This window comes from Nanorana parkeri, unplaced genomic scaffold (assembly GCF_000935625.1).
Source record: "Nanorana parkeri isolate BGI_ZX_2015 unplaced genomic scaffold, ASM93562v1 scaffold16, whole genome shotgun sequence".
Lineage (NCBI taxonomy): Eukaryota > Metazoa > Chordata > Amphibia > Anura > Dicroglossidae > Nanorana > Nanorana parkeri.
The window spans coordinates 3,619,008-3,631,345 of NW_017306284.1; the positions used below are offsets into that span (position 1 = coordinate 3,619,008).

Here is a 12,338-nt window from a genome sequence, read left to right on the forward strand (position 1 = left end):
ATTTGATAACTGAATATTTTGAAAACTAAAAAACGATCAATAATTGCTAGATTGGATCATAGTATTGAAACAACCATTTTATCAAGCAAACAGATTTTCACATGTGTGTCCATCATTAAACCACAGTCATGTACTGATTTAGCAATTGGGCAAATACAAACATATTATTACTCTGTAGTGCGTTAACCAACAAAGGCTACATACACAACTGTGAACTAGAGCCCAGAAGCTAGAACGTCTTTGTCCAAATCCAGCACTGAAAAATGTCCTATAGTTTGACAAATTCTATCACAGAATACTATAAGTAGTTTCTGGTTAGGGGCTCGCTCACACCTGAGTGGTTTAGCTTACCCTTGCACTGCATTACCTGCATGAAAAATGGACTGTTTTATTTAATGGTGCAGTCTCAATATGATTTAACACTGTGGGCGTTGACAGTGCGCTTCAATACTCCTGCATGCAGCAGTTCCGGTGTGCTTTATATGCAGTGCAGTAATAGGTATCCTCTTCAAAACACATGCACCACAATAATACAGCACTCTGAAAGCTATGAGTCTTTTTGACCTTGTTTTTTTTTTACCACGCAGATGTGAAGGAGCCTTGAGCCAATGTGCAGTAAACGTAATTCATTTCAATTGCAGGTGTTTGGAAAATGAAGCTTTTTAAAGTAGCTATGGACCGTGGCTGCAGAACACTTGCCCTGGCACAGTTTAGGATTTAAATTCAATAAGACATGATTCACTAGTCTAACTGACCCTGGCCTGCAGTTTGAGAATCTGGAGGACTAGAGTTCCTTTCCCTTTTCATATACAGTGCCTAATGGCTGTGCTTTTGAAAATCTTTGCATGCCCAGCAGTTATACAAACTTTACTATGTGCTTAGTCTATAAGCCTTGGCAAATGGGTAAATCAGAAGGAAATTTCCAAACTGATCAACCTTTCTTTTATCTCTGGTGTTCAAGACATTTAGGGGTTGATTTACTAAAGGCAAAAAGGCTGTTCACCTTGCAAGGTGAAATTTCACTTTGCAGAGATGACCTAATCCTGTGCAAGAAAACTAAAAAAAACAGTATTGCTTGTACATGATTGACTGATAAAAATCAGCAGCTCTTCACCTCATTCACTAAGCTAAGTGGAAATGTCCCCTGCATAGTGCAAATTCCCCTGCAAAGTGAACAGCCTATTTGCTTTTAGTAAATAGATCCCACAGGCTCAACACACGGTTCTGTTGTCACCTGAACATGTGAGAATCCTCACCGTAAGGCGATTGTGCTATGTGTAATGTTCTTGGTTCCTTTAGCTTTTGCTGATTTTTTACATTGAAACTGCTTTCTCCAAAGGCCATGTCAGATAGGTGATCATTCCGTTGGTAACAACTTGCCAGTAATAGAATCGCTAACCGACCACTTATCTTTTTCTATGGTGGCACTCCTTTGCGGGCTAGACCAGTAAGTTGTTTCTCTTTCACTGTTGCCTCACTAGTTTTTTAATGAACTCAGCTTTCTGTGCAAGTGAGCAAATAATTCCATCAAGATAAATGGCTCCATTACCTGGGTGATGAGTTGTCAGTAATAAAATTGCTCATTTGGCGTGGTCCTAAGTAGGGATGCACCGATACCGGTATTTCTGTATCGAGTACAAGTACCGATATTTTTTTTCTCGGTACTCACCGAATACCGAGTACCGGAAGCCCCATTTAGGAAGCCAGACGGCGTGTAATGACTCGCCAACCAATCAGAAAGCCGGGCGCCACGTCATTCCAGGGTGCCTGGCTTCCTGATTGGCCAGCTTCCAGCCAATCAGGAAGCTGGGCAGCACACCATTACACGCTGCCCGGGTTCCTGATTGGCTGGGAAGCCGGCTCCACTTGAGACGAGAGAGCATGGAGTCGGCATTCCTGGCCAATCAGGAAGCGTGTAATGACGCACTGCCCGGCTTCCTGATACCAGAAGTATGGGGCTAGGCATCGGAGCATTTGGGCAAGTACGAGTACTCGCCCAAATACTCGGCACCGATACTAGTATCATATCGGTGCATCCCTAGTCCTAAGTATAAGGGGATGTCCTTATTTTAAAATAGAATGGTATATAGACAAAAGTCATATTTTACAACAAATTCTTTTGAAATACAGTACATTTAATGTGCCCTTCTTTTATAGAGTTGACTGCTCTTTCATATATTTATTTGGTATGGGCAGCTAAAATATGATTTTGATAATCCTGCAAATGTTTTCACTTTTAGTCTTATTATTTCAATGTTTTATTATGTGCTCACATTTATATATATGTTACTGTTATTTGGCTAGTTTCCAGTTAAAGCGTACGTCTAGGTGAAATTGAAAGAAATAAATCATTACATCTCTGCAGTGTATTTCTCTATAGTCTTTACTGTAAATACCAGCTGTTAGGAATCCACCGAGCTCCTAATTTTCTGCTTTGCCGACAACACAGTGCCTTTTTAGTGCACTGAAATCCCAAACAGTATCATCAGGCTTGCCCAATTCTCACCCTGTTGGATTATAGAACACCTACCCTCTCCTCATTTCCAAAAGAGGGGGTCACCCCGAACAGGCTAAGCAATCGATAGCCGACGAATCGACGATCGAAAACGTTGCCAACGTTTTCAATCGTCGATTTTAATCGACTTAATCGATTAACTGTTGCAGCTCTACTGTAGTGTGCATGTATGACAGAGATGTGCGTAATGTTTTTATTACCCTGTATGTAGGTAAAAGGGAGCGTGAACATTGGCAAGACACTTCATGTACTAGTCTTGTTCCAGCGGGGACAATAGAAATCAGCTGAAAAATCCAACCAGACAGTTTATTAACAGGAATGTTCAGATACCAGAGCTGATACTTGGCATTTTCACAAGAACTACCAGGGTTGCAGAAGTTGCAGCTCTGACTGGGCCCTGGCGCTCCACCACTGTCCTGAAATCATTAGTCTGTATTGTTTTAAAAAAAACTCACATGACAATAAACAAAAATGTATCAGTAATTGTATATGTGAGGACTTGGGCAAGTACTTGTACTTGGTCTGGAAAAAATGGTATTGGTGCATCCCTAATATATATATATATATATATACATATATATATATATATAAAACAAATCATACATTAAACCAGAAATGCACAAATCCCAGGAGCTCCGTATGCTCCTTACAAATGACAGCTGCCTCCTAACTTTTGAGTTTTACGCTAGTCTAGGCTTGGAGCTGGAAAAGTATCTGTACTTGTACGTGTACCAAGCATGGTATCTGAACATCCCTATTTATTAATCCCAAGAAAACAGGCCTAGGTTGTCAGCTGACACCCATAGACATGATAATTGTTCTGCTTAGTTAAAGTTAGCTACACTGAACAATGATCATGTCTTACCTTTAAAATGTATGAGCACTTTAAGAAAAAGAACTACTCTACATATATTATATATAGTCTGATGGGTGAGGTGTACTTAGAGGTTAGCACGGATCTTATAAATGGTGCATAGGGGCTAAGCTTTCAGCGTTGCATACCACGCTGTGTCATTAGTTCCTGAGCTCATTTATTGTATTGATAAAGTAATTAAACTGGCACTGAACTAGCAAGTCTGGTCAGTGCACTGGAGAGTGATGCAGGATAAACTGCTTTCCCTGGTTCTTAGTTACATTTTGTTTGCATGCATATGAAAGAAATAAACCATTAACCTGTGCAAGAAGATTTTTAGGAAGTGATGTTTTAGCTTGACACTACTAAGATGTGGAATGCTTTCTCCATAGCCACCAGTCAAATTCAGATTGTCAGGGTAGGCTGCAATCTGATTGGTCATTCTAGGGAAGTAATTCTACTTCTTGGTACTGACTGTTTGATACATCAAGCCCTTTATAAAGGAGTCTTTAAAAGACAAACACCTTTCAGAAGGCTCCAGGGAAAGAAATCTTGTCAGACCAAATACACCTAATACAATCTCACTTAAACATAAAAGCTTCCATCAGATGCTTTTAAGATGGGTATTTTTGCTATGTTTCCCTTTTGACATGGTGGCTTATGCTTAAGCCACTGCTGCCTTATTTCTATTGAGTGCAATGCTAGATGTATACGGATGGTATCTAAGTTTCTACTATCTAATTACAAACCTACGAGCTTTGTATGTGTACCGTTAGTTGTTTTCCATTGGCAATCTTCTAACAAAAGCAAAAAAAAAATAAATAACATGCTGATAAATTCTTCCAAGGAACTTTCAAACTGTTAAAAAAATGGAATTATTCTGATTTTGGAATTAATTGGTAAGCTTGCCCAAAACCAATGTTTCAGTTTTAGGATCACCCTCCAACTACATGTGTCTCTTCAGCAATTGAGAGGTAAGATATTTACATCTGGGATCCCAGCTCCACCCAGAACCTACCCTACCTATTAGCCCTCATTCACACGTGAAACGGCCGGCCCGTACAGATCACTCCCGGGAAGGACAGGTGCTGCGTGTGATTACACCTTGCTGGTGTCCCTGCTCAGATGCAGGCAGGATCCATCCTGTCAGCGTACGTACCCGTACACCTGCACAGACATGCAGTTCGGCTGAGCGTAGGGCGGCGTATGGCTGCATACTCCCATAGAGAAGGACAGGCTGCTGCGTGTAATCACTCGCAGCACCTGTCCTTCTCAGGAGTGGCCCAAAACGGCGTGCGCGCTGCAGGATCTGTATGGGCCAGCCGTTTCTCGTGTGACTGAGGGCTTAGGGCAGGGGTGCCCATTAGGTAGATTGTGATCTACCAGTAGCTCACAAAGCTGATGCTGGTAGATCACGATTGTAAGTCGGCACACTATCCCGAGAACCTTCCTACGGTCTGTTTAGCCCCTCCCCGTCTGCTGCGTCTGACACATAAGGGCAGAGGCCGACAGCATGAGTGCAGCGACTTTAGGATGGAGGGCTGAGCATGAAAGGAGGATAAGTACCAGGTCTAGCTTCCCGGTGTTCTGTAATATTGCAGAGCAGCGACTTTAGAGAGAGCAAGGAGAGACAGCCAGGAGGATGAGCAAGGAGAGACAGCCAGGAGGATGAGCAAGGAGAGACAGCCAGGGGGATGAGCAAGGAGAGACAGCCAGGAGGATGAGTAAAGAGAGACAGCCAGGAGGATGAGCAAAGAGAGAAAGCCAGGAGGATGAGCAAAGAGACAGCCAGGAGGATGAGCAAGGAGAGACAGCCAGGAGGATGAGTAAAGAGTGACAGCCAGGAGGATGAGCAAAGAGACAGCCAGGAGGAGGAGCAAAGAGACAGCCAGGAGGATGAGCAAAGAGACAGCCAGGAGGATGAGCAAAGAGAGACAGCCAGGAGGAGGAGCAAGGAGAGACAGCCAGGAGAGCGAGAGAGGTTTTTTTTTTCGTTGGTAGATGTCATGTAGCTCGTCATTTGAAAAGTAGATCTTAACACCAAAATTGTCGGCACCCCTGGCTTAGGGTATCTCACTCTGTTTGAGGTGAAATTTTCCCAATGGTTTTCCTGAGAGCCACAAGAAGCCAGTGGGTTCTCCAGTCCACCAGTGTCAACCTGTAACTGAAATAACAGTTTTGTGTGCATTTCCCATTAGGGTATTAGAGCCATGTACATAAACCATCATTTAAGACAAATGTAATAGGGTTATTCAGAAAAGGGTGAAGAATTTGGAGAAGGCCGGAGAAGTGAACAATCTAGGACAACATAGCTGAACTGGAAAGTGAGCTGAATTGGAGAATTTTTCCAAATCAGCTACTGTATGTTGTCCTAGATTGTTCACTTCTCCTGCCTATTTATTTGGCAAGAACAACATTTCACTTATTTATTATCACAAGGTAAAGATCAGATGGAAGCAGTAACTATTGGCAGCCAATGAAATGTTAGTTAAAAGTTTAGTAGACAAATATAAAGGTTTGACTTGTTGCTTTAGGGTTTGGTGCGCATCGTTGTTCTTTACACTGTATCAATATGTGTGCGTATGTCTGTAAATACAATTAGTAGTACTCAGTCACATTCAGCTGGACTTGTAATGTTTGAGATGTCACTGGTTGCCAAGAACTGAGGGACGCTGTGACTGGCAACCTGCCCAGCTCCTGGCAACCAGTCACATCAGTGAGCTGGATGGGATGCCAGAAAGAGCCAGAGCCTGTGCATCTCCTGTGCTGGAGGTAACGTGCATCACCTACCCCTCCACCCCACTTGATAATGTACATTGCCAACCCCCCCCCCTCTGTAATGTGCAGCACCATCAATCCCCTTTACCATCCCCATCCCCCCCCCACGGACTGAGTACCACAGCACACACCCCCATCTCAGGCACCAAAAAGTGTAGGGACACCCCTGCAGATACCTGTATCAACTGCAGCTCACTGTGGTTCCATCTGCTAGCCCTATGTCACTAAAGGAAGCAGTAGTGGCATAGGGGTTGCTAGGAGTTACTGTTCAGTGTAGTAGGGGATCAGGGATCTGATGCACCTGTAAATGTATTGGAAGTAAAGATCCTACTAAAGGCTGTGACAGGTGAAGACAGTGGAGTTTGTACTTGGTGCCTAAGTATTCAGGAACCTCTATTGCAGGAAGCTTTTATTGATTGATGTGTTTTAAAAAAAAATTGTTTTTTGTCTGTGTGTTTTAGAACATCCACAACATTTACAGAACTGGGCTGCCTGACATTAAAAAAATTTGGCTGAGCAGCCTAAGGTTTTATAACATTTTCACAGGATGAAATGTATGTTTAGTAATTTTATAAGCCCTAATTCTAAGTGGTTCCTCAGTGGTTGTGACGTAGGGGCTTGATTAAGGTATATCTAGCTAATACTTTATGTGCCAGATTTCGTGTTTTCTGTCCTTAATTTTGTTTCCTGTTCATTCTGTGTCCTTTGTCTGCATAGAAGTTGTGCACTTTCCTAAAACTTGAGCCAGTTCCTTTTCCTTCAGTGTCTGTCTTTGTCTTCTCAGTCACTCACTCACTCCCATCTCCTTTGTCTCTGTCTGTCATTGCATGGTGTGCTTACAGAAGACTTGGACTCACCACGGAGACGAAACTCAGGTCTGTGTCTGCAGTCTTCACTTTTTCTTATCATTTACTGTGTCCTTTTTTGTGTATGTCTCTTTCCGCTCTCAGTGCAATCTAGAGATATTTCAGAAGCAGCCTGTCGATCTCAGGAGGTGATGGGCAGAACATAAAGACACCATCTTCCAACCTGCCTCTACTTTCTGCTCAGACATAAATTACTTTCATATAGTGATTTTTTGTACAGTTGGAACTATTTTTTTATTTTTTGCTTTACATAAATGAACTTTACAGGCTTCAACTTATTGCAGTATAGTATTTTTTTAACCATCCTGCTGTGGAAATAAAATTATTGCAATATATCATTTGGGATGGTAAACATCATGATGTGTCAAAGAGTTTGTCAGTCACCAAGTGATGGTAATTAAGGGGCTTGCTCTCTCTTTCCCTCCTTCCAATACAATTTCCTGTGAAACATTTTAATAGTCCAAACGTCCATAGATCCTGTAGCACTCCTTACCTGAAATCCCAAGATATTGATGGGTGCTTGAAATGACCACGGATGGCACCGCACATGGAACAACTTTGAATATAGATGTCAACAGCATGCAGTGACTCTCCATTTATTAATAGATGCCACTCAAAATATCAAGTGTTTTCGGGGCCACACAGGGTCCCCTTCATCAGGCTCAGAGTAGACATGAGCTGTATTAATAAATGGATTTGCACTGACTTGAGAGTCTCGGCGTGCTGGTGACATCTATATTCAACATTTTAATAGTCCAGACACTAAGACTGCCCACTCTTTTGAATCGGCTGCCAAAGCACCACAACAGACCTAAAATAGAAACTGCACCATTTTTGCCAATGCACCGTCGCTCAATACACAGTGTTATCATGTGTTGTGGTGTGTAACAATGCAGGTGCATCGGGTGACCTCTGGTTTAATGTGTTGAGGTGCCATTCAAAATGAATGACACTGCACTGGTATGTATGCTGTGGTTAGACACCCTAAAATACGCTTCACCACAATGCATAGCACGGAAGGGGGCCTGAAAAAATATCTATAGACAAAACTTTTTTTTTCATTTCTGGTTAGAGCAGGGCATGCTTAAAACCCTTTTTAAAAAAAATCTATCTTTGACCCATTTGTCCTACTAACACAGTCACACGTTTCCAGTTTGTACAGCCTATGTATGTTCCATTATATTGTGTAAAATTTGGCTGTAAAAAGAAGGAAAGCTTTGGAACTGTGCATTGCAACCAATGTGATTGCAAATGTGTAATTACTATACATCTTAGAAACAAAAGCAACATCTGATTATTTGCTCTGACCTCTTTCATTCAGTGTTATACAAAAGCCCTATTTGTCCATTAGCCTCATCTAAAAGGTATTTTCAAACAATAGAAAAGCGCAAAAGCTGCAATACTATAATATTCACGCTGTTTATAGATAAACAGTTATTAAAAAAAGACACTGGGAACAATTCATTTTAATTATCGTACACTTGAAGCAGACCTGAAACGTAGCTCTGACACTTTTTATGGCAGCCATAGAAGGGTAAAAACCTATGCAGGATATGGACTGCTTTTTGGTCTATGAGAGGTAACATAACAGCTGCGGTAACAACCATGTAATATGGTCCATAATGACTCTAGGTTCTCAGGAAGCAAGGGGTGGCATGCATCTAAACAGCCATACTGCTGGTCTCTAGCTACCCATCCATCAGCATGCAGGAAATACAAAGGTGGGGTGTCCATTTAGGGTGACCTCATTATAACCTAAATCCTACTGGAACTTGCACTTATTTATTTTAGTTATCAGTAGGCAATGTACTACTTTTACAGACTGAAGTATAGAAATAAATGCTTCCTCATCCATTATGTTACACTGACATTGATGATGTTTGTTTATGCCCATTGCACTTTGTGTTGTTTTGCATGTGCCATGTTATTTTTATTAATGCCATTTTTGTTCTGTGTTTCCATCATTGCTTTCATTTTTGGCATCCCATTACATTCATCGTCTTGATTTGTTTGTAGAAGAGGGCACAGCAGAGCCAGAAAATGGGGATCCAGGTACGGGAATAGTTAGCAGTATGCATGCTGCTTGGGTAGAGACTGGTAGGTTGAATCATTTGCCAGTTTTTATATCGTAGGTAACTTTGAAACTTCTGCCCTTGTAGAAGCAGTCGTAAGATTTTAAACCATGGAGTGCAGAGCTGAGAAAAACAATGGAAATTCCAACACTGGTGCCCCCCGAAAATGTAAACAGCTGGTGAATGATTCATCCCACCAACATCCACCCATGAATAAAATAATATTTTTTAGTGGACTGACCTTTTAAAAGAATTTAGTGCCTAGTACAGTAGTCCATAGCATAGCAACCACACAGGAAATGCATTTTTTGCATGGTATTGAGTAAATGCTCTAGTATATACAGATGTTTGGGAAATTGTGATTTTCATGATATTTACCTTAATTTAGATCAACATAATATAATATTGAGGTCAGGCGATTTAATATCAAAGTGTTTATATATTTATAGTTTATACCCCTGCAAAAGTGGACATATTCTGTCCACATAATGTGCTTTAAAATAAATATGCTTTTGTTCCAGTTTGCTAAAAAGGATTTCACGTGTTGATACTTCTGTATTCTGTAAAGTGGTAGCAAAACATAAATTGCTTCATTTTCATAATCTGGATTATGCAAAAGAGTTTTAATACGAATGGATGAGCTTGAAAGTTTTGGGAGATTATCAGTATAGAGCAGGGGGAGGTAAAAACCCCTATCAGGCTAATTGTTGCTGTTTGTGTCCTGCTGAGATTTGCCTTCACTTCCTGTCTTTAAAATGTAACAGGAGGTCAGTGGTCACCAGAACAAATAGAGCCCCCCAGCAGGGACACAGCCCTTAATAAAACCGTGCAAAAGGTCTAACCCTTCCCAACCCATCCAAAACTGAAAAAAAGTTTTACTTTTGCATACACTATAAGGTGGTGTAATGGATAGCAATATTTTAACAGCTGATTTCCAGTGATTCTTTCGAGGAATTCTAAAAATTGCACGCTAGGTTTCAAACTGCAGAGCAAATTTACAGATGTACAAATTTGCAAATGTGAAATTGCATGCAGGTGTGGATACTGCTGGCTATGTAGCTGTAAGTGGCTCTTTACATAATATTACATTTTTGGTTTTAACATAAATGGTCTCTTAAAATTGGGTTACTTGCTGAGAGCTGCAAAAATAATATCTCCCATCTGCTGTCCTTTTTTTGTATGAGATGTTGCTTAAATAGCAAACAAACAAAATTAATGGTATACTCAGACATGTTTTATTTAATTACAGGCATTCATATAGTTCCATCAATTTACACAGCGCTATACATACTATTAATTCACATCAGTCCCTGCCCTCAAAGAGCTAACAATCTAAGGTCCCTATCTCACACACATACTTGGGCCAATTTACCTATCAGAGTTTCTTTGGAGTGTGCTAAGGAAACCCACACAAGCACAGGGAGGACATGAAAACTCTATGCAGGTAGTGTCCTGGCTGAACCTGGATTTAAACTAGGGACCTCACTGCCACAGGGTAGAAGTGATAACCACTGAGCCACTGTGCTGCCAGAAAATGAACCCTTGCAACAATGGGAACCCCTTTAGCTTACCTGTTTGCAATGGAAAGGGGGGTTTCCAGACACTCTGTAGGTGCATTGCTGTCTTATACAGACATACAGAAAATTCTGATGTATCAGAGTGTCATTGCCAGATGTATTTAATCCACCAATCAGATTTAGAAGATTGAATATGATTATTGATGCATCATATGGAGAGACGAAGTTACTCAGCCCAGGAATCAGACATCCACACCACATGTAAAAAGTTAACAGATCTTTGGCTGTATGGGCCTGCATAGATTGAAGTGTATGTATAGCCATTTGTTGGGTTTTGGATAGTGCAGAGAAGGATTCAATCTCCTGTCGGGTTTTTATTGATCTCTGTGTCCCAGCTAGGTAGATTGATGCTTTAGTTTGTGTTGGTGACCACTGCGACCAAGATTGAAAGTAACGGGAAACCCAAAAACAAGTGGGGAGGGAAAATATTTCAGTGGGGGCACCTGTTCCGATGACAACTCTCCAAGAGGAGATTTCCCCTAACTTGGTAGATGTTTCCGCTGACTTTGTGTTGCATTTCCGGAGCAGGAAGTGAAAGGAAATCTGCCCAATAGGACATAGAGAGATGTCTGCCATCCTATTCTCTGATGTTGCCCCTACAATGATCCTGTGCAAAATGATAGGCATGCTGCCTGCCTCCAGTTTGTCAATGCTTAGGTCTGGCTATTGGCTAATCAAGCACTTGGCAGTGCATTGTGTGAACACAAAGGGAAGGTTGTTCCCTACCCAGTACTTGGATTTTAAACCCTACAACAGCAAGGAAATGGGTGGTATGAGCAAGGTTTACTTAAGGTAACTTACGTGGGCATTTTGGCTTTAGCATTGTTTTCTTCATGCATTTTTTCAATAATTTATTGCAGAAACAGCTTTTAACAAATCAATAGCAATCCATAGGTATCAATTTAAATACTTCTAAATTTAAAAAAAAAAGATTGACCCAAAGCCATTATAGTTTCTTGGTAAAGAGGAACTTTGCTCCCCCACATTTTTTTATCCCTCTTACCTTTTGTGTTGTCCTTAAATCACATACTTAAGGTGTTGTCCGTAAATCATATACTTAGGCCAGGTCTCGCACTGCCATCCTGTTGCTCCCTAATCTTTGGGAGCTGGCTGCCTTTTTTGGGTTCAGACAGCTAGCCCCTGAGGATTTGAGCAGCTATTTCCACTGCCAAATCTGTTTCCCTACTCCAGTAGCCTCCTGGGTTATATGTCACAGATATTCCAGGAGGCTGTGGGAGCAGGAGTGGGCAACACAGGAACAAAATTGTCCTTTTAAGTAGTAGAGTGGGAAAGGGTTGCAGGAAATAAAGCATCATTATAGGGTGAAGGTCTGCTATAAATTGTATAATGGGAATATAGATTAAATATATAGTTTTCAGCTTACATGGAACATCTCCAAAGCCTTCAAACAGATCTTCCCATCTGTGACCAGTGGCTTGGAGGTGAGACACCCCCAACCACCGGTCCCGGATGGGAAGATTTGGGATGGAGATATTCATGCTATCTAAGTTCACAGACAGGTAGTGTTTGGACTTGAAGTGATTGTTGTGGCTGTCAGAAAGCTTCTCTCAGAAACTTCTAAAGAATACGGGTTATGGCAGACAGCACAGCCAGTAGTAGAGCAGAAGCATCCTGCAACTATGCGGAAATCTCTAAGGTTCTGATTACGCCACGGAG

General features: G+C 41.4%; 1 protein-coding gene across 1 annotated transcript in view; it reads left to right on the plus strand.

Annotated features, from left to right (window-relative positions):
- The window catches only part of RIMS2 (regulating synaptic membrane exocytosis 2), a 532,133-nt gene that overhangs the window by 437,321 nt on the left and 82,474 nt on the right, over positions 1-12,338 (plus strand). Inside the window, exons 24-25 of the mRNA XM_018559015.1 lie at positions 6,989-7,021; positions 9,029-9,064. Of these exons, the coding sequence (XP_018414517.1) occupies positions 6,989-7,021; positions 9,029-9,064 (69 nt within the window). The remainder of the gene's footprint in view (positions 1-6,988; positions 7,022-9,028; positions 9,065-12,338) is intronic.